Here is a 24,146-nt window from a genome sequence, read left to right on the forward strand (position 1 = left end):
TTACATCGAGACCATTATTCTTGATTTAATATTTTATGAAAAGAGCCTGATTTATATTTATAAAATATTTAATCTGTAATTGAGAGTATAATATATGCTTAGATTTCATTGGTGAATTTGAATATAAGGAATCCGCAAAACACAATTGCTAAACCATGAGATAAGATTATTGTAGTAATTGATTTTTTTTACATTTATGCTTTGCATATTTCTGTTTATTTATTGTCTATTGTTGAAAGGGGGGGGGCCTGGACTGCACACCCTAATTTTAAACATAATAGGAAGTGCTGTCATGCTGAGATTTGTAGTACAATACAGGGGACATAGAATGCAGGCGCACACTCTAGGAACTAAGAACAATGATAGACAAAAAAATCATGATAAACTCTACAATTAACATGGAGTATAAGTGAGGTTCTTAGTACATGTTTGGACAAAAATGTTTGCCCATCCACCACGTCAAGGTGAACTCCATAAGATGGGTCCCTAACATCCCTAATACTAACACATTACATTAAATTTATCCAGGACTTACCTGTAATAGTGCCCATTCTAATATGTAGACAGAAATACAGGAACCTGGGCTGGTGATTACAAACACCTGAGGGCAGATGGGTGGGGTGCAAATTCCAAATAGAAGGAGTCTCAACCTCCAAGTGTACAAAATATACACAAATATAGTAATAAGAGGGGGTGGCTTGGACTGCTCACCCTAATTTTAAACATAATAGGAGGTGCTGCCATGCTGAAACTTGTAGTACAATACATAGAATGCAGGCGTTCACTCTTGTCTATTGTTGAATAAATATAATTTAAAATTTTAACATATGGTTAATTTAATGTCCCAACTAAGGTATAGTAGCGCAGTATAACTGTCTTTTTGTTCTTTCTGTATTAGTCACTGACATTCCTGTGACCATCCCACTCTGTAGCTTTTAAATGCTGTCATATCCAAGGTGACCAGATCTTCTATGCCAGAGTTGCAATGACTGTGACTCAACTGTAATCATTGCATAGCAGTACTGTGTATCAAGGACACACAAATGCTGACACCTTGTGCCTGTAGCGATAACTGTCCCACTTCTGTTTCTCACAATGCGCTTTCCTTTGGTGAAATGAACTCTATGGCCTCTATGTTCTTGGATACTGATGGTAATAAGATTTGTTCCCATGGTACATAAAATACATTTTGGTTTTCTGTGACCTTTGTTCTTGAGCCAATGAGCTTTAATTGTCCTAACTTTTGTGGATAATTCCCTTGATTGTGGTAGTGCCACACTCAGGGCCTGATTCAGCAACAATCGCTATTCTGCTTATACACATGCAACGGCACTTCCTATCAATCACTCTGTGATGGGTCTGCGTGGTCACTGCAATCTCAGTCCCAATCACAGGGTCTGGTTCGCGAACGCATACTGCGATGCGTACGCATGCACAGTGCAAAATAATTACCCGATTGTGTGTGCGTATAAGCAACTGCGATCCTTGCTGAATCAGGCCCTCAGTTAGCTCGGTGAACCACTCTTCATTGCAGCTGAAATGTCATGTTACTATCTGTAACAGTCAGGGCTGACTCATCTTTGTCATTACATTTTTGGTTCAGCACAGGATTCACTTTTCTCTGCTTGCAGTTAATTGCTTTGTGACCTATCTTGTCACAATTATAACACTTGAACTTAAACTTCATCTGCAACTTTGTACGTGTATAAAACCAATTCCTGTGCAGTTAAACTCGCAGCCCAGCTTCTCTAGTACACTAGGAGTGGCTTTTCGCTGCTTCGGCAATGCGACCAAGGGCAAAATATAAATAAAAATATGGTACGCTACTCGTCTCAGTTGCGCCAGGCATCTTGCGCTGTATGGCATAAAGACGCTCAGTGTATGAGGACACATTTGTATAGTATGTTTCACTATATCTATTTTAATTGTTCAGGAAAGTAATACATGCCCCAGCCTGTAGAGATGCTGTTGAGCATTATTTGTTGTTTTAGATCAAAACTTTTACATTTCTTACCATTTTTGTGTTACATTTCTAATTAACTGTGATTTCCTGGACATATAATTATAAAAGATGGTATTGGAATTTTGTGTTCGAGACAAATGCACTGTTTGTTATAGCTCTACAGTAATCCCTGTGTATATTATACTGTATTATTGTATTTTTTTTCTTATCTTTTTTTTATATTGGGATTGATTGTATTTTATTACATTAAGTGCAAACTCAATATTTGTTATTCTGTTTGTTTTTACAATACTAATAAAAATTGTTTAAAAAAAAATAAAAAAAATGTGATTTCCTGGATTTAGTGAAAAGCTAATTAACAGCCAATATTAAATATTTAAAAATATGCATAATCTGATTTATACAGTAGTAATCATTTTCCTTCACGCTATTATTCAAGGTCCTATTTGCAAAATGCTGACACATTCACTATGACTGATATAAAAACATATTTTATATTGTGCAGCAGGGAATCCATTAGTATGTAGTTGGCGTAGAAAAATGGATGTGTAGTGTGTGTAATGAGGCAGCATTATCTGCTGATTTGGATAAATGTGAAATACTTGCATGTGTTTAATCACACCTACTCTAGCCCTCTCCGTGTCTGCCTAACATACAGTCTATAGCATGTTGTAACTCTTTTGGTAAGCTTAGCTGTCATCATACTAATCATTATCTCTTTTTAAAAATTTCTTTGGAGGGCAGACAAGTATGGGTGCCGGCAGGGGAGGATTGGGATTGAAAACCAGCCCGGGAAATTTCTGGAAGCAGCCCTATTTGGCGCGGGGTTTGATGAGGGGGTGGGTAGTATGGATGGGGGCGGGATTCCTCCTCATAGGGCCTGATTCAGAGCTGGACGCAACTATTATGTATTATAAAATCAAAGCACAAGAAGGGGGCACCACATTGCGCATCAAATCATAAAATAATTTATTGCAATCATAAAACACTTCAAAATGGAATGCGCACCAATTTGCGGTTGAAACCACAACTAGTATAGTAGATTCGTACAGAGGGGATGTAGTTGACAGCCTGGGGGTCAGGATGCCTGCGCTCATAATACCAGCGCCACAATCCAGACGGTAAGTATTAGGTTCAAGGTTAGGGGTTAGGCACTAGGGGGAAGGTTAGGGTTAGGCTGTGGGGGAAGGGCTAGGGTTAGGGTGCGGTACGTCACAACGCTAAGCCACGCTTGGAGCAGTGGCGTTTCTGTGACGTGACTGGATTCGGGTAAATTACTGGGAAAGACGGCAGCAGCAAAATTGTAAAGGATAGAGTTGTTCACACCTGAAGCAATCAGTCTGGGACTTATTCCATTTTGACATTTTGTAAGAATCTGAATTAGCACACTATTTGTTTAATATAGATAGATAGATAGATAGATAGATAGATAATGAGATAGATAGAAATAAGATAGATAGATAGATAGACAGATAGATAATGAGATAGATAGAAATAAGATAGATAGATAGATAATGAGATAGATTGAAATAAGATAGATAGATAGATAGATAGATAGATAGATAGATAGACAGATAGATAATGAGATAGATAGAAATAAGATAGATAGATCTCTCTATACACATACATTTAGCATTATCACCTCTAATCACTAATTACTACATGTGCAACCTACATAAATGTCAGTGTGCATGATATTGAAGTAACACAAACACATAGGACACCTTAGATATATTTTATATATACAGTAAATTTATATATATATATTTTTTTGATCCCAATATTTCTAAAAACATATTGGCTTTTTACCGATATATCGACGATTGTTGATTGTGTGGGGAGATACCACACAGGCATTTGTCAATTTGATTGAGCAATATAATAATTTGCATAGACCTGTGAGATTTACGTACCACACTAGTCTCACTTCGGTGAATTTCTTAGATGTTACGGTCACCAAGTGTGGAGGTAGATTAGTTCCCTCTTTATTTACCAAGGCCACTGACAGGAACAACGTGTTACTGGCCAGTAGTGCACATCCAGCACCAAAAAAAAACTCTTAAAAAAAACTCTTAAAAAAAACTCTTAAAAAACTCTTTACCATTCTCACAGTTTTTACATGCTTTGCGTATAGCGAAAGATCGAGAGGAAGGGATCAAACAACTAGATAGGATGCTGACTAATTTTTTACAAAGAGGGTACAGTTTGTCAACTTTTTGAACCAAGCCAAACTTAAAGCGTTGGCAATTCCAGCAGATAAACTGCTTGGTGTTCCTAGTACCGTTAAGAATGCTCAGTCCAACAGGCATATATGGGTTAACAACTTTAACCACATGAGTTCCTCCATCAATCGACAAGCTAAACGTCTGTGGCCAATCATCAGCACAGATAAGCACCTTCAACCCCTCATCAATTCATCTCTTATGTCTTGTTATCGCAGAGGTAGAAACCTCAAAGACCTTTTAGTGCGTAATGACATCACCCAATTGGGTAAATCCAAGAAAAGCAGCTTTTTGGGTAATCCTAAATTGGGTTGCTATAAATGTTCCAACTGCACCACTTGCAGCTATTTACAGACAGGGCCTTCGTTTTTCCATCCATTCACAGGTGTGAAATATAATATACGCTATCACCTTACATGCACTAGTTCATACATTGTTTATGCGATTATCTGCCCCTGTTCCAAAATGTACATAGGGAAGACAGAGTGTACACTCAGAGTCTGTATGGCGCAACACAGGTCAGCTATTAGGGCTGCTATTGTTAGCGGCACCAGTGAACAGCCTGTAGCCAGACATTTTTCTGAGGCCAAACATAGCATTGCGACGTTACGCTATCGCATTATTGACCATGTGCCTCCTCTACAGAGAGGTGGTGATCGTGGCAAGAAACTGTTACAGTGTGAAGCCAATTGGATCATGAGGTTAGAGACATTGGCACCTCGTGGTTTGAATGAGACTTTAGGTCTTCAATGCTTTGTATAAACAGCTATAGAGTTTATCATTTAACAGTTAGTGGTGCTTGCCGTAGCGGCTAATAGATTATTGCTCCCAAGGGGGCTGTTTGATATGTCCGGACACTATTTTACATCTTAGCGTAGTCTTTGTTAATTTTTGGGCCTGAATATAGTCATAAAAAGTTTTTTGTGGGTTGATACAAGGTGGGTACATATCTTCTGCTGGTCGTCTGTTTATTGTGTGCATTAATATTTTGTTGTACATTGTAAATTGATATCGTTCTATGTGTCCAATGTCATATATGTTAAGGTACGTCGTGTTGATGTTGTCGGTCATGTATGTATAGGTGTAGGTAGTGGTCATGGTGCTTTTAACATAATTACGGCAGTCTGCCGAGAGTAAGTTTTAGAGTATTGGTGTTTTCATTCATTTTCACTTAATGGTGCATATTCTGTTTCAGGCCGCTTAGCGGTTTTGACACAGAGTTTGCTTTTATCTTATGATCATTTGATAAGCAGTCACAGTGAGTATTAGTGTGCATTCACATCACTATGGTTACACCAGGGGCTGACCATGACGTCATGTCCTGTGCGACTGCTGTTTGGCAGCGCACGTATGCTACATCGGAGGTTTGGCCTGCTGGGTGGTGAGCTATTTAAGTCTGTTATTCACATTTGTATTACTGTATATGCTTGATAAAAGCGCTAATTTAAGGCGCTGAAACGTCGCTGAAACCAGCTAAGTGTCCGTATTGTTTGTTATCCGGAGTGCCGCCATTGGTTGGAGTATGTGTCAGTGTATCCCCGTTTGGAGGTCACAGTGAGGAGGGCACCCGGTCCAGTTATACAATATACCTTTGAGTGCCGGATCTTGGAGAGTTATATATATATATATATATATATATACATATATATATATATATATATATATATATATAAGAAGAAGGCAAGTAATTCCACAGATTGACTCTTGACAAGGCACACCTGTTAATTTAAAACCATTCCAGGAGATTACCTCATGAAGCTGATTGAGAAAATGCCAAGAGTGTGCAAAGCTGTCATCCAAGCAAAAGAGGGCTACTTTGAGGAATCTAAAATATAAAACATATTTTGAGTTGTTTAACACATTTTTGTTTACACCATAATTCCATATGTGTTCTTTCATAGTTTTGATATCTTCAGTATTAATCTACTATGTTGAAAATAACTTAAATAAACAAAAACCATTGAATGAGAAGGTGTGTCCAAACTTTTGACTGGTACTGTATAGAGAATTAGTGTGTGTGTGTGTATATATATATATATATATTAGGGATGAGCGGGTTCGGTTCCCTGAGAACCGAACCCACCCGAACTTCGGGGATCCGGGGCGATCCGAGCCCAAGCTCGGATCTCCCTGTCTGCCCCGGATCCCTCTCCCGAGGCAAAACCTCGAGATCTGCTGTCGGATCTCGAGGTTTTGCCTCGAGCGGCCATTTTAAAAAAAATGCCTTTGCCTTTAATGGGCAAAGTGCTGATTGGCTGACAGAGCCGTCTGTCACGGCTCTCAGCCAATCAGCATTATGGTGCTCATTTGCATGTAGCACGGACTCGTGAGATCCGTGCTACATGCATCTGTGTGATTGACAGTGACACAGAGCACAGATGGGTCAGTGAGACCCGTCTGTGCTGCTGTGTATTTCAATGACACAGATGCACGCACGGACCAGGAGATCCGTGCTACTTGCATCTGTGTCATTGACACAGAGCACTAACGGGTCCGTGAGACCCGTCTGTGCTGCTGTGGTAAAAAAAAAAAAAAAAACCTGTGTAAAAAGAGAAAAAAATGGTGTGCCCCCCACCAAAAAAAGAGCAACCAGCCCCGGGCATTAGTGACCCAGTGCTGGGTGTGCTTAAATACAGGGGACAAACGACTTAGGGGTCCCCTGTACTTAAACACAACCGGCACTGGGCTAGTCAGAACCAGAGCTGGTTGCCAAAATACGGGGGACAAACGACGTAGGGGTCCCCCGTATTCTGCGCAACCAGCTCTGGGCTCTGATCCGGTCCTGGTTCTGGAAATACAGGGGAAAAAAATGAGTAGGGTTCCCCTGTATGTTCCAGAACCAGCACTGGACTTTTTCTAGCGGGGGGCTGATGCCACAGCCAGGGGAGCCCTTTCACCGGACCCCCCAGCCGCAGCATCAGCCCTGACCGCTAGTCAGCCCAGGCCGGGGATCCCTGGAGAGCTGGGGACCCCCCCAATAAAGGGGTCACCCTCTCCAGGGCTCCCCAGGCCCATGCTGATAGCCCGGGGCTATCCCCGCCACCCCTGGTGGTGGTGGGTGGCGGGTTGATTGTGTGGTGTGGTGTAAATAAAGAATATCAAACATTGTCTTTACAAGTAGAACTGCAAGTCCCAGCAAGCCTGCCCCGCATGCTGGTACTTGGAGAACCACAAGTACCAGCATGCAGGGCATTAAGGGCCCACTAGTACCTGTAGTTCACCTGTAAAAAAATGTTTAAAAAAAACACAGGACACACACACCGTGACAGTATAAGTTTATTAAACATACATACACACACACACACACACATGTACACATACTCACCTATGTAACCCTGTAGCATCGGTCCACTTGTCCGGTAAAGTATCCATAGGGGACCTGTGAAAAAAAACATACTCACCATCTCCTATGCGAGGTTCTGTCCTCTTCGTTCCAAAGTAGGCATCCCCGGACTTGGCAAAAAAAAAAAAACGAAAACGCGATCCACGAACTTAGTACCGTTCTATAGAACGGTACTTCCCGAATGAGAGCTTAGCGGCGGGGTATCACCATGGAAACCCCGCTGCTAAGCGTTCATTGGCTGAGAGAGGCCATCTCCCGTCTCTCTCAGCCAATGAACGGCTCCCTCCATTGTAGTCAATGCTGGGAGCCGCAAGGTTATTAAAGTTTACCCTGCGGTTCCCACCATTGACTACAATGGAGGGAGCCGTTCATTGGCTGAGAGACGGGAGATGACCTCTCTCAGCCAATGAACGCTTAGCAGCGGGGTTTCCATGGTGATACCCCGCCGCTAAGCTCTCATTCGGGAAGTACCGTTCTATAGAACGGTACTAAGTTCGTGGATCGCGTTTTCGTTTTTTTTTTTGCCAAGTCCGGGGATGCCTACTTTGGAACGAAGAGGACAGAACCTCGCATAGGAGATGGTGAGTATGTTTTTTTTCACAGGTCCCCTAGGGATACTTTACCGGACAAGTGGACCGATGCTACAGGTTACATAGGTGAGTATGTGTACATGTGTGTGTGTGTATGTATGTTTAATAAACTTATACTGTCACGGTGTGTGTGTCCTGTGTTTTTTTAAACATTTTTTTTACAGGTGAACTACAGGTACTAGTGGGCCCTTAATGCCCTGCATGCTGGTACTTGTGGTTCTCCAAGTACCAGCATGCGGGGCAGGCTAGCTGGGACTTGCAGTTCTACTTGTAAAGACAATGTTTGATATTCTTTATTTACACCACACCACACAATCAACCCGCCACCCACCACCACCAGGGGTGGCGGGGATAGCCCCGGGCTATCAGCCTGGGCCTGGGGTGCCCTGGAGAGGGTGACCCCTTTATTGGGGGGGTCCCCAGCTCTCCAGGGATCCCCGGCCTGGGCTGACTAGCGGTCAGGGTTGATGCTGCGGCTGGGGGGCCCGGTGAAAGGGCTCCCCTGGCTGTGGCATCAGCCCCCCGCTAGAAAAAGTCCAGTGCTGGTTCTGGAACATACAGGGGAACCCTACTCATTTTTTGTCCCCTATATTTCCAGAACCAGGACCGGATCAGAGCCCAGAGCTGGTTGCGCAGAATACAGGGGACCCCTACGTCGTTTGTCCCCCGTATTTTGGCAACCAGCGCTGGTTCTGACTAGCCCGGTGCTGGTTGTGCTTAAGTACAGGGGACCCCTACGTCGTTTGTCCCCTGTATTTAAGCACACCCAGCACTGGGTTACTAATGCCCGGGGCTGGTTGCTCTTTTTTGGGGGGGTGCACGCCATTTTTTTCTTTTTTTACACAGGTTTTTTTTTTTTTTTTTTACCACAGCAGCACAGACGGGTCTCACGGACCTGTCATTGCTCTGTGCCAATCACACAGATGCATGTAGCACGGATCTCCCGGGTTCGTGCTACATGCAAATGGGCACCATAACGCTGATTGGCTTCCTGTCTGCCACTGCAGTGCCACTCCTAGATGGGCCACGTGTTTGTGCCGCCCCCTTGTGTCGCTTAGCATAGTCATCCAGCTTCCTCGGTACAACCTTTTGGCCTAAAAACAATATTGTGAGGTGTGAGGTGTTCAGAATAGAGTGGAAATGAGTGGAAATTAATGTTATTGGGGTTATTAATAGCGTAGGAACAAAAAAAGGCCCATTTATGTGATTTTAGCGTTTTTTTTTATTTTTTAAGAAAAAATCCAGATCCAAAACACAAAACCCAGAACCCAAAACACGGAAGGGTGGTTTTGGCAAAACCAATCCAGATCCAAAACACGAAGAAAGATCCAGATCCAAAACCAAAACACAAAACACGAAAAGTGTCCGGTGCACACCCCTAATATATATATATATATATATATATATATACTCTTCACATCCCACAAGTTGTGCTAGTCATTTAAGTGATGTTATATGTTGGAAGTTGTGACTTACACCGTGTCACTGCCGCTGTAGTCGTGGCTGCTCGCTCCAGTCCTGGAACAGCCCTGCCACCCGTGCCCCTTCTCCCCATCCCGGCTCCAGCTGCTCTAGACTGATGGTGGCTGTTGGAGGCGGAGCCGTAGGTGTACCCCAATGCCCCATGGGATGCACAGCAGCCCTCCCTCGGCCATTTCACTACTGAATGAGCTTCTGCACATGTGCAGAGGCTCATTCATGACTGCTACACGTTAGGAGCTGAGCTCCGATCGCGGTAGCGGCCGTTAGACGGCCTGCAGGAGGGGAGAGGGGACCGGCCCAGCAGGGGGGGAGAGGGGACCGGCCCAGCAGGGGGGGAGAGGGGACCGGCCCAGCAGGGGGAGAGAGGGGACCGGTCCAGCAGGGGGGGAGAGGGGACCGGTCCAGCAGGGGGGGAGAGGGGACCGGCCCAGCAGGGGGGGAGAGGGGACCGGCCCAGCAGGGGGGAGAGGGGACCGGCCCAGCAGGGGGAGAGAGGAGACCGGCCCAGCAGGGGGGGAGAGGGGACCGGCCCAGCAGGGGGGGAGAGGGGACCGGCCCAGCAGGGGGGGGAGGGAACTTTCCCGCAGCCCCGGTGGCCCAATCCGCCCCTGGGTGCCGGTCACATGCACAGAATTAGATTCTTAAAATGTCATTTGATGGTACATAGGGAGAATGCTACATTACTGATGTTGAGCCTGATTCAGCAGTGAATGGAATTGCAAAGCTGCACGCAAGCAGCTTTGCAATTCCCTCCTTGCAATTATGTTAATGCAGCAGGAGGCATCACTCCTCCTGCAGCATTAATTATCCGAGCTGCATCCCGGACGCAGCATCGGACAATCTGCGATCACATTGGCCGGGTGAGTGGCCCATGGGGTCACGAAAGCCGGCCGCCGCAGATGCAACATGTGATTGCTGATTTCTATATAGTAGCAGTAGTGTATAGTCACATATACCACATACAAACTCTTTGTATGGCAGGCGTTAATAACAAGGCATGCGTGGCAGAATGACAAACCAGCCCAATGCCGCTAACATTTCAGCACAAGGACAGTGAAGCCGACTCAGGACATTACTGTCATACACAGGCCCAGGGAACACACGGAAAGAGCACTCAGGCGCCATAGAAGGACAGTCTAAATCGCCGGGTTCCCTATCTAGAAGATTTTGCAACAGAGCCCGTCAACGTAGTGTCCATGAGAAAACATTATGTACCTCCTCCCTCCAAATGCTGCCCCACTTCACTCCAATACCCCAGGGCAGTTGAGTGCTGCAAGGCGGGCCATTTGTCCCCCTCAGCAGCTGACACGGGTCTCTCCAACAAGCCCAGGTAATTACCATCTGCCCCTCTCGGTGTCCCTGTAAATGCCATCCCAATAGTGCTCCCTCCACAAAATGTTGCCCCATATCACCCATTATAGACACCTCCCTGCCACCTCGCTTTACATACATAGCATCTGCAGAACAGCGGTGAATGGGTTCCGCAAGCATCTGGCACTTGTGCTTATAGCATCGGACAGGTGATTGCAGGCACAGGAGTCAATGTATTAATGTGTTAGCCACCACTGTCTCCTTTGCTGGTATCTACAGCTGAATAATGGTGATCTTCAGTACAAATGAAAGGTAGAAAACTGACTTTATTTGTGGCTTAAAATGAAAGACGGCCTCTGCTTACAGTTCTTGCTGGGCACAGGTCAGAATTTATATCACAATGGGCAAAAGCCATAACCTAGCTTTTTTTTTTTTCACTGGTCACTTTGTATTTGTCTAATGATTATAATTCGCTTGTTATACTGTACATGCTATATGTATTTTCCATGAAGGTGTTATTAAGTCTGTTGGCAGATGATACCTTTCATTATAGTGACATTTGGTGTGTTTTTTTTTCTTGTCTCATAATCCCTTTATCCCTTCTCCCAGAGTCCTCCTGTCAGTCTTATTCATGTGATAATGTTCTCCTAATCCTAAATATGTTTAGCCTTGTGGCTTTAGGCTTCACCTAGTCAGAAGCAAATGTGGCCAAAAGAAACATTTTGCACCCTGGCAAAACCATGTTTCATTGCAGAAAGGGAAAGGGCGGTGGATTGAAATGTACACGCAGATATAGGGGTCTATTTACTAAGCAGTGTTAGGAGACAGAGTGAAAAGTGATAAGGTACCACCCAATCAGCTCCTAACTGCCATGTCACAGGCTGTGTTTGAAAAATGACAGTTGGGAGCTGATTGGCTGGTACCTGATCACTTTTCACTCTGTCTCCTAACACTGCTTAGTAAATAGACACCTTAGAGTGAGAGGGGCACCTGCTAGCTTAACTCTAGAGCACAGTGTTAAATTATGTTACATGCAAAAACAGGGAGGATTTATACTGCATTAGGAATAAATTGTGTTTGCACCCATTGTATTACAACCCTGCGCTTCATACAATAAATCTGCAGCCTTTAACTAGACAACACCTATGGTGTAACCAGGAACAGTGTTTTGGAAATATGTCATAGAGCAGGCAGGCAACATATACACACAATTCTATACATACAGTACATATGAAGTCCATACAGATGCCATACAACTGTAATGCTGGGTACACACTGGCCGATATATCGTTCGTACAGGCAACGAACCATATCTCGCCCTGCCCCATACTTGCCTACTCTCCCAGGACTGTTGGGAGCCTCCCGAAAATCGGGTGCTGCTACCGACATCCTGCAAGACTAGACAATCCCCCGGAATGGCTGCCGGCACCCCGCAAACCCCCGCGACAGCCGCAAGAGTGGGCGGTCCGGGAGTGCGATGACGCCATTCGCGCTGAATCGCTCCAATGTAGCCCCGCCCCCTGCCTTATTATAGCAGTAGTATTGGCATTATAAAGCCGGGGGCGAGGCCACTATGACACGATCACGACGGCACGCCCCCTCTCCACCTACTTGAACCACCCCCACCCTCCCTGCTGGACGGATCTGCCAGCCCCATCCCGGATCCCCCTGCAGAAATGTCGGCAAGTATGCCCTGCCCATTGGCCAGTTTGTACACACTATCATTCGTCAGATCGGTTGGTCGGACGGCCGATTTGTCGGCCCAATGTGTATCCCACATAGCATGTGCCTGACAGGTGTGAGAGTCAGAATATTCAGCTCTACTGGGAACAATTAAGCAAAGAATATTGTTGTCCAGAGATGTGAACAGTTACTTTGTAACAGTCATTTTTGCTTTAGCTGTCAACAAGACAAAGGTGTACGTATTTAATCATTCAAAGACGATAGTGTATTTCCATGGGGTGTTTAATGGACTTACAAACCTGTTTACTTCATCATCAAAACTTAATGTATAAAAAGAAGAATTAAACAACTTGAACATAATGGAAACTTGGTAAATACAGATAGTTGCAATATTAACTTGCCAGTACAGTATCAAATTTTACCTCATGATCTTTATTCAACGCATCGAGTGCCCGCCTCAAATATTGAAGAGGCTTAATGATCATTCCGAAATTTTGCATAGACAGAAATTATTTAAATTAGCATACACTTATTCTTTTGAATCACAGCTAATTAATTTTCACTGATTTTGCTTTTCCTCCATCAAAATAGTTTAGGTGGCTCGAGTTGTGATATATAATTCCTGTAGAACTACTTCAGTCTATTTCAATTGGAAACCACTGGGCTTCTTTGATAAGCCCTAATTAAAATGCATGCATTGAATTTTAATTTGATTAACTTGCAGATTTTTCCCCCCCTTCATTTTCCGATCTCCTGTTCAGAGATAACCTTTTTTAATTCCAGTTTTCAAAAAGGTCAATTATAATTTTTTTTTTTTCATTTCAAAAGCCGAGAGCGTTTTAAGAACATGTAGAAAATAAACATTGGCTGATTGAAAGTGACATAAACAGGAAAAAAATGTAATGACATTTAAATATAGGTCACGCACCATTACTTGCGTGGTGCATTCTGTAGACGGCTGCAAGGGGACAAAAAAAAGGTCTTTCGCCGTTCAAATCACTGTTGAATGTTGCCATCTGGATTTCAGAAGTATGCACTGATATATAGTATTTCACTGATATCTCATTTATTTAGGGTGTATCACAGTATTAGGCACATCGACATGTCTGCCAATGTTGGCAGGTAGTTTTTAATAGGCAGTAGCGAGAATGCACGTTTTGTAGGCCAGGATTGAATACTGTTGCTGTACATCCTCTGCCCACACCCGATATGTATACAGCTCACGTTAGGCCAGAGCCGTAACTAGGGTAGTGCGACCAGTGCCATGGCACAGGGCACATCAGGGCAGAGGGCGCTGTTTGGACCTGTCAATTTTCCTGTTTATTATCATTCTCACTTGTAGCTTCCTCTTCTTTTATCCCCAGCATCTCCTGGCCTCCCCTATCTCTTCCCTGGTCCTTCTCCATGATGCCATGGCTATGTCCCTATTTAGAAAATGGGGGGGGGGGGCGCCAATGCTCTCTCTGGCACAGGGCACAAAAAAGTCTAGTTACGGCTCTGGTGCAGGCTGAGCAGGCACATAGGGTGGGTTTGTGGGACACACTGTACACACACAGCATATACTTACCTCTCCACTGCATGTAACTTGTAATCATCTGGAAAATGGCACAGGTGCCATTTTCTTAAAGATCTGGTCAAATGTGCAAAAGGTAAATCACCGGGAAAATGGCATCTCCACCATTTTTCTGGAGATCTGTGTATGAGCAGTAAAGTCTGGCACAGAGAGAGGAGGGGGCCTGAACAAAAACTTCTCACGGGTCTCTTCCTCTCTTGAACTGCCTCTGCTCACATCATTCTGAAATTAAAATGTGGGGCTTTTGTGCCACCTGGAGTTTATTCTGGCTATATTATATACCATATACAATAATATCCTAAAACCCAGCTGTCCTGATCTGTTGTTGAATGCCATGGCGCTTTCAGGGAAGGAGTTTGAGAATGACCTAATGCGCATGAAGCTCTAGGCACTCCCCTGGGGCATGGACGTGCGTAGTTGGGTCACATCCCGGCAGTAAAGTGATAATGATAGCTATCACCTTATTATTCACCCTTTGCCACAATGGGCTCTTATTGCTGCCATTGTTCTGGCAAGTGACAACATATCTAGAATCTGAGCTCCCAAGTCACCAACTCCAGGTCATGGCTCTTCACCACTCATAAAGGGCATTACTCTCTTCCCTTCTGCAACCTAACCCTAAACCTCCCCTTCTGCAGTCTAACCCTAACTGTCGGCATTCTGAGAATTTCACATCCTCATTCAGGTGTTCACATGTGAATGTGTCGACAATCTGCCGATGATGACACCATCACTGTTGATGTTGTGGTGACTGCATCCCAATATCTATCTATTGCTGTTGGGAGCTATTAGAGGCTAATATAGTGTATATGAGGTGTTAGACTTGAGTTGAACTCCAAAAGTATCTTCTGACAGCTCATTTTAACACTGAGAAGAAATGAAGGTACTGTACTCCCTGTGACAAGGACTCTCAGGAAGGGAAGCTTTCTCTTTAACAAGGATCCGCTTCCCATTTTCTAACATGTCAGAATTTTGAATGCCACGACCATCAGTATTCGATCACTAACACTATTTGCCCACACGCTGCTTTTGCTGTAAATCAGGACTACTAGATAATAGCACTTTCCTGTGAGTGCATTCAAATTGTTGTTAAATTGAATGAATAATTTGATCAGAGCAGTTTTGTTTTGATCGTCTGTTCAGCAAAGAAGCTGCTGTGATGTAACTATTATGACGTTACTGGATAGCAGAAGAAACTAGATGTCAGTGGAACAAACTCTCTGTCCCCCCTTCCTCTCTCAGGTACAATAGTGCAGATATTCAAAGGGCCATGATACAGAGGGTGCCCCCTGCCGCAGCGGAACCAGTCTCCAGCATGTTGGAAGCCTTAATGGGCACTCCGCAGCTCGGCACCCAGTTCCCTGCTCTGCCCATCTTCTCTGACATCATGATGTCACATGCACTAGGGTTGCAGGGGGTGCCAGGCTAGCCTGGGGCACGGACTTGCCCTGGTATGGTACAGATTAGTGTTCAGTTTATGGTGGTGACTTTCGAACCAGCAAAAATTTACATCCATCAATGCTTTATCTGTCACTCAAATGTGTATGTTCATACTGTCTACTACCAGGGGCATTTCTAGTGAGGAGGGGGTCTGTTTGCAGTCTCCATCACGGGCTCCCTCCTCTTTGTTCGGCAGCCGGCAGCGCACTGAGCTGTGCGTGGCCAGCGCCGGAGTTATAGACTCTGGGCACTAGAGTGTGCACAGGTCACCGGGAAAATGGCCGCGGCGGCCATCTACTCTGTACTGCGCTTCCACAAACGACGGGAAAATGGCCGCAGCGGCTATTTTCAAAGCGATTTTTACAGCGCCGGACCCCCGCGCCAATGTGGGACTCCGGAGAGGTAAGTATATTATGGGTGCAGGGTGTGCGGTGCGAGGCCCCCATGGACCCAGGGGCCCATGTGCCCTGCACACACTGCACCCATTATAAATTCGCCCCTGAGTACTACAGTACTGTATCGCAACAAACTCGACTACTGTACTTACTTAATTCAAGCTTCACTATTTTTTTCTAATGTAATTGCTGATTTTAGTCTCATTTGCACCTACAATAACTCATAATAACAGTAAAGTGGGGCGCCCATGTGTCACACTATATCCAGACTCTCAAATCTTTTACAATAGTAAGGTCAGTAGGATGTCGTATTTGTGTTTGTGACCTTTATACGCGAATGTCCCATGTTTCCATCCAACATTTAGTTTGAGAGCTACAAATTTTTTGTCATCTCCAAATGGTACAATAGCGAGTTTATTAATTACAAGAAAATATGTTTTTTTTTTTTTTTTTTATAGATATATGGTATTGATTATGTGTATGTTTGTAATTTTTCCCTGTACTAGCCTACAGACACTTGTCGGCACCATTTATATACAAGATAATAGTAATAATGGTTCCTTAAATACTTTTTCAGCGGTAGTTAATGTAAGTACGTACTATTTTTGTTTTTTTCTTTTTAACCTTCTGCGATTTAATAAACCTTTGACATATTAAACCCAACAGGCAATCATGGCCCAGCTTCCGCAGGAGGAAAAGGCCAAAATTGCGGAGCAGGTGGAGATATTTCACCAAGAGAAAAGCAAGTTGGATGCCGAAGTGGCCAAATGGGACGACAGCGGAAACGACATCATCGTGTTGGCCAAGCAGATGTGTATGATCATGATGGAGATGACGGATTTCACCAGGTGAGGTCCAAGTCTGCGCCGCTCCATATATTACAGAGAACCTGATTTGAGTTGTATGCTAATTAATCTTTCCTGATGCTCTTATCAGTATTACCCCAAATTAGCCGCCCTCTTTAGCAACGGCGCTGTAAATGCCGGCGATGGCATCGGAACTCGCCACCCTTGCGGCCCTAGCTCGCCCTAGATTCGTGGATTTTTGTACACAGCTCTATATAGTCGCACTTACTCGCACCCACCAGTAAAGTACAGATAACTGGATTGAACCCATTGCGTTATTACTGGATGAAATCAGGTGTATAAATTGAGTAAGATGGGGGGGGGGTCCCTGACTAATGTTATGCAGGAGAGCAGAGTGGGTGATACAGAAGGTATCATAGAGGTACGGTAAGTAGACATTGGCAATTCAAAACATGACTGATGAGTTTGAAGCAGAGATGTGGGCAGAGCCCCGTATTTTGGTTTTGGCAAAACCGTCCTTGAGTGTTTTGGTTCAGTTTTGGATTTCTTTAAAATTGATAAAACCAGCTCAAATCTTGTCATTTGGGGGCCTATTCATCATAACTAAAATGACCCGTTAACTACGTAAAAGTGCTAGTTTACGCATATTTAAGGCAACGGGCCATTCACCATCAGGGGTCTGATAGGACCATCTGATATTCAGTAAACTCCAAAAAAGTTTTGGCGTTTTTGTTCTCGTAGCCCTGCTCCTTCCTTTGGGAAGGAGTTCCAGGAATGCAAAGAGGGATCCGATCAGATCCCTCCACCACCACCTCCCTACCTCCGCACCAACTTAGCGCATCCATGACCTCAGTAGCAGTGTTACTAATCACGGAGACAGCTGCTTTTCGGAGCAGCTATCCCCGCACTGGAGCAGTTATGAATTGCTCCAGTGTTAAGTATCTCCCACGACGAAGTGAATACCATACGACCCCCAATGATGAATAGGCCCCTTGAACCTATTTACATGCAATCCAAAATCCGAGATCCAAAACTTACGCGTAGACTGGAACTGGACTTGTTTTGACTCGTAACCCCAAATTTCGTGTGTGTTCAGTTTTTCAGCAACACCGAACCCCACAACTCTAGTTTTGGAGTAATAAGCCGTATCAAATCTGCAGATAGGTTTACTAGAATGACTATCAACTAGTTTATGTAGGGGCAAATAATAATAATTTTTTTTAGTGTTAGTCTGTACTGCATATGCATCACTGATTATTAGAGTAATGCTCTAAAACACACTTAAAACTATTTCAGGAGCAGTAACCCAATAGTACCACCTACGGCTGCGTGTAAGATGGAAATGTTAAAAAATCATGTTTAAAGTTGTTGTCCAGTGACCTGGTGTGAACGCTTCCTTTTTTTCAAAGCGGGCATGATATAGAGGTGGATACAGAAGAAAACCTGCAGCTGCACCTCTTGGCGGTCGCTCGTTTGCGACTGACGACAAATAGTATTACAAAGTCCTTCCTTGGTGCACAGCGGTGCCTCCAAATGTGCAAGGATCGCCCACTGTCAGCATCCACATTGCAGAGATACTGATTGGTGTGTCCTTAGAAGCCACCATCGGTCGCAACATCAAAACTTGCACCAGTCCTGTGGCTGGTGTAGCTTCTCCATCTGTGTATGGACTCCAAAGTAGGCGATTGAGCATTTGTAGATGCAACCAATTTCACCGTCACGCTCCCGACACTCCCATAACACGCCCATATCCGTGCCGTCGCTAAGCCACCTCCCCTGTTACCGCTTACGCTTCTCCATGCATGCAAATTAGAACCGCGACTCCACACAGACACGATCGGGACTCATGCGCTGTGTGACTTGTGCTGGCGCAGTAGCAAGAAATCGCTGCACTATGTCCGCCATCCGGCCGTGCGTCCGACTATGAATCAGGCTCTGTAAGAGGTGGGGGCATTAATTATAATAGCTGGTGTCATCGTATTTCAATGTCACATAAGCCGTATATTATTTCACAATTTGTTTTCAGTGTCACTTTAACACACTGTGGGGTATATTTACTAAAGTGAGAGTTTTTAGAAGTGGAGATGTTGCCCATAGCAACCAATCAGATTCTAGCTATTATCTTCTAGAATGTGATGGTTAAATGTTAAGTAGAATCTGATTGGTTGCTATGGGCAAAATCTCCACTTCTAAAAACTCTCACTTTAGTTAATATATACCCCTGTGACTCGCATAGCGATCAGGGTGGCACTGTAAATAAATGGCAGACTTTTATTTTTCTTATATAAGTCTGATCCTGTCCTTTTCCTAAAATAGTCTGTAATATTATACAGGGTATTGGTTTTTGTCATTATATATTACACATTTTAGGAGTCGGGTTAAGTGTTGCATTTATTTTCCAGCTTTGTTTTATATCTTCTGTTATCTGTTTAGCATTGCCTTCAGGGATTCATCTTGCCGTCCTCGTAATCAATTATTAATCCTGTCCCTAATGGAGAATTCCTCATATCTGTAGATATTATTTATTTCATTAACATATTGTTGGATTGTGCTTTTTGCAGTTTTATTATTAAAGTAAGAACATTGCTAAGTCGAGATGACTTTTACAAGCTGACATTTTGTAACATTTCCAGACAGAGGACCTCGTAAGCGGCTGCTCGTTCGTTCCGAGCGATGTTTGCACAACTGCGCATGCGTACGGATCGTAATACGCATGCGCGAACCAGTCAGTGCGGCCGAAAATCGTTTGTTCGCTAAATAGCGAATGCCTGCTATTTTGAGTGACAGGAGGAGGCGTATGCGGGTGGTAACAGGGGAAGGTGCTTGAAAACGGGGAGTGGAGATCCGAACGCAGGCATGCTTAAAGGTCAAAACGGGCGTTTTATGGGTGTGCATAATTAATACAGCAGCGTCATTGACCACGTCACTGGGTTATTTTATAGTCAGAATTGCTTGCAAGATTGCGGTAGGAAAAACCAACCACAAGAATAGCGAGCAGTTCATACGCTGGTCGATGTACTCGATTAATCTAATAAATAGCGGACATGACGTAGGATGCGAGCGGCCAGGGGGCGTAGTTTTCCAAAAAACTACCGCATGTTTGGTTCGCTCATTCAGACCTAGAGGCGTGAACAGACCGCAAAGAGCGAACGGTTCATTTGAATAGCCACCCCTTTTTTCTGAACGAGCGAGCGCAAATAGCGTCCGGCTCTGAATGAGATCCATAGTTCCAACTCTGGTCAGACCCAGGTCAGACCCATTTACACTGCACCTTCGATCTGGGTTACTCCCAGGTCAGCACTGTTCACACTGAATTCAGGTCTGCCCTGCTAAACCTGTGAGATCATAAAAAGTGGGAGGTGAATGCCCCACAACCACCAATCAGCTCATTTTAGGCATGACCCAGGTCAGATAACCCGGGTTGCACCGTTTACACTGCACCATTACCCGGGTCCATCCTGGGTCCAACCCTGGTAGCTACCTGGGTTGGATTGCTGGGTCACTTGACCTGGGTTATTTTTCAGGGACCCTTTTACACTGAGCTGCGACCTGGGTAGACCCAGCAAAAACCCAGGTTTTTGTTCTGGTGTAAAAGGGGTGTAAGATAGATTTATAATTACTCAATTAAAATATATAAAATAATCGTGGATCCGTTTTCATACACGTGGAGGATAATTAATAATCATTAAAGATTGAATTGAACTGGTCTGTGATGAAGACTCCTGCTCACTAGTGACAAGTAGACCAAGGAAAAGGAGGAGCAGAACTACATTGGTGGTGTTCATGAATGAGACCTTCTAAGGGGGTATCCAATTAGCCGTGGTAAATTACCACAACTAATTACTTTGCCCGGGGCTATCCAATTAGCCCCGAAGTAGGCCTGACGCCGGCACTTACCGGGGTTTGTTTTTTTTCGGGACCTGAAGTCTCCCGAAAAATAATCAACTATAATTGCCGTTGTTTTCACCTGACAAAAAGGCGAAAACACATAGGCCCTCATTCAGAGCCGCTCGTTAGCGGCAGTACGCTCGTTCCAAGTGATGTTCACACATCTGCGCATGCGTACGGTTTTTAGTATGCATGCGCGAACCAGTCAGTGCGGCCGAAAATCGTTTGTACGCTATATAGCGAGTGCCTGCTATTTTGAGTGACAGAATGAGGCGTATGTGGGTGGTAACAGGGGAAGGTGCTTGAAAACGGGGGAGTGGAATTCGAACGCAGGCGTGCTTAAAGGTCAAAACAGGCGTTTTAAGGGTGTGCATAATTAATCCAGCAGCGTCATTGACCACGTCACTTGGTTTTTTTAAACTCAGAACTGCTCGCAAAATAGCGGTTGAAAAAACCAACCACAAGAATAGCGAGCAGTTCATACGCTGTACGATGTACTCGATTAATCTAATAAATAGCGGACATGACGTATGGTGCGAACGGCCATGGGGCGTTTTTATCAAATAAACGAGCGTATGTTTTGCTCGCTCGTTCAGACTTAGAGGTGTGAACAGACTGCAATGTGCGAACGGATCATTTGAATAGCCACCCCTTGTTTTTGAACGAACGACCGCAAATAGCGAACGGCTCTGAATGAGGGCCATAGATCCACGAGATTATCGCGGAACCTATGTGTTTTTGGGAGAACTATCCTATTATTTCGACCGATATGGTAAAAAAAAACATAGACGAAAATTGGGGATAATCGGCGATCATTGGGATCAATTAGCGCCCGAACAATGTTCGAGGCTAATTAAATACCTCTCTAAGGCCCTCATTCAGAGCCACTCGCTAGCGGCAGTACGCTCGTTCCGAGCGATGTTCGCACATCTGCGCATGCGTACGGTTTTTAGTATGCATGCGCGAACCAGTCAGTGCGGCCGAAAATCGTTGGTACGCAATATAGCGAGGGCCTGCTATTTTGAGTGACAGAATGAGGCGTATGTGGGTGGTAACAGGGGAAGGTGCTTGAAAACGGGGAGTGGAGATCCGAACGCAGGCGTGCTTAAAGGTCAAAACGGGCTTTTTAAGGGAGTGCATAATTAATACAGCAGCGTCATTGACCAGGTCACTTGGTTTTTTTTAACTCAGAACTGCTCGCAAAATAGCGGTTGAAAACACCAACCACAAGAATAGCGAGCAGTTCATACGCTGTACGATGTACTCGATTAATCTAATAAATAGCGGACATGACGTATGGTGCGTGCGTCCAGGGGGCGTTTTTATCAAATAAACGAGCGTATGTTTTGCTCGCTCGTTCAGACTTAGAGGTGTGAACAGACTGCAATGTGCGAACGGATCATTTGAATAGCCACCCCTTGTTTTTGAACGAACGACCACAAATAGCGAACGGCTCTGAATCAGGCCCTAAGTCTGTTACTAGTACCTAAATATTCCATGACTGTGTATGAAATTATTCCTTCCATGTACTGTATTTTTTTTCTAATCATGGAATAAACTCTAAAGGGTCTATTTACTAAGCAGTGTTAGGAGACAGAGTGAAAAGTGATAAGGTGCCAGCCAATCAGCTCCTAACTGCCATCTCACAGGCTGTGTCTGAAAAATGACAGTTGGGAGCTGATTGGCTGGCACCTTATCACTCTGTCTCCTAACACTGCTTAGTAAATAGACCCCTAAATGTCTTTAACTACTTATCGTTTCCAATACTGTCCATGAATTAACACTCCTATGTTTTTATATACTTACCTAGCCGATGAAACGATCCCATGACTGTGCATGAATTACATCTCCTATGTAATTTACGCTAAACACACAGCGCAGCTCACTCACACCAGGTGTCTCGCACCGCATGGCGTATTGAGGCTAGGTGTATGCGGACACATCTGTAGGAGGTACTGGGGCACACAGGCAAAGAGAGCATATGAAAGATACAACAATGCTGTTTATTTATTATATACCACAGGTAGCATGCCATTCAACAGTAATTATGCAAAACTAATGACACAAGCAGCCAGGTACAGAAGGTCTCAGAAATTGGGTCTCCCATACTAGAGCGCTAACCCAAGATGGCCGCAGAGGTCAGTACTGCGCATGTGCGGCACCACCATCTTGTTGCTGTGTAAGAGTGACACAGTGGGAGACAGACATCTCCCACTTAGCTCCATCAGAGACCTAAGATACTACTCAGTATTACCGCTGTTCCAGCACCCTGCGTCGTTGCCTGTATCCAATATACACTCTCACCGGATGGCGAGGTGTATCAAACCCCACTCCGCTCAAGCTCTGGGCCATCTTAACCGGTGTATCACAGTGAGTGCGGCTGTACAACACTTAACACCACGTAAACCATCCGACTGGTTAAGCAACTTTGCTGCCTGTAGTGATAAGGCACCGTCTGGTGTGTACGTAACTCTGCCGTACCACCGCACCTGTACACACATATTTCCAACAGACAAAACTCGTATCTGTAACCAATCATGACACATCTAATAATACATTGAAATACTTTGTAAGAAGTTGCCACAATATTGACATTAATGATCGTTGCCCCTCCTGATGGCCCTACCACTATAATAGAGTATAGTCCATGTAGAGAAGGTCCACGCAGTTTCTGAAATAGATATTCCAAGTGTTTGTGGAAATTGGGACTGTGCTGTTCCCCTCACATAAATGTGCTTGAAATGCAACCTCCAACCCCACAGTATGAAAGGTTCCCAGACACAGACAGAAATTTCCTACATTTACGAGCCAGTTCTCTTTGGTCTATACTAGGGGTGAGCGGGTTCGGATTTCTGAAATCCGAACCCCCCCGAGCCCCCCCGATCCGAGTCAGGCTCGACTTTTCCCGCCTGACTCGGATCTGAAATCGAGGCAAAACGTCATCATCCCGCCTTCCGAGTCTCGCGGGTTTTGGATCCTATATAAGGTACCCGCGTCGGCGCCATTTTCTCACTCGGCTGTGGACAGTGAAGAGGGAGGGTGGGAGTTAGTGCTGTGTAGTGTAGTGTAGTGTAGTGCTGCTGTTGTCCACTACTTCAAAGTCCATAGGGGCTGGCTGTGTTGTGCTGTGCTGCTGTTGTTAATAGGGGCTGTGTCCACTACTTCAAAGTCCATAGGGGCTGGCTGGACTGTGTTGTGCAGTCAGTTCTCCATAGGGGCTGTGTCCACTCCAAAGTCCTGTGCAGTGTCCCAGTCCTAAAGGGGTGCTGTAGTGTTGTCCAGGGGGTGCTCTGTCCATCAGGGGTGCTCCCCCCAAGTGCTAAAAAAATAATATATTTTCTGTGTTTGTGAATTGTGTGCGCAGTAGCCGCACGTGCATCAACAAAGTAGTGCCAAGCGTGCGCCTGTGTCATAAGTAAAGGGCCGGCTGGCTTGACCGTTAAAGGGTGC

The 24,146-nt window shown here is 44.7% G+C and overlaps 1 protein-coding gene across 1 annotated transcript in view; it reads left to right on the forward strand.

The window, feature by feature from the left end:
- CTNNA2 (catenin alpha 2) overlaps positions 1-24,146 on the forward strand; it is a 937,723-nt gene that overhangs the window by 757,050 nt on the left and 156,527 nt on the right. The window contains exon 9 of the mRNA XM_088442722.1: positions 16,669-16,850. Coding sequence (XP_088298848.1) covers positions 16,669-16,850 — 182 coding nt within the window. The remainder of the gene's footprint in view (positions 1-16,668; positions 16,851-24,146) is intronic.

The sequence above is a fragment of the Taudactylus pleione genome, unplaced genomic scaffold (genome assembly GCF_031769625.1).
Source record: "Taudactylus pleione unplaced genomic scaffold, aTauple2 ptg000316l, whole genome shotgun sequence".
NCBI lineage: Eukaryota > Metazoa > Chordata > Amphibia > Anura > Myobatrachidae > Taudactylus > Taudactylus pleione.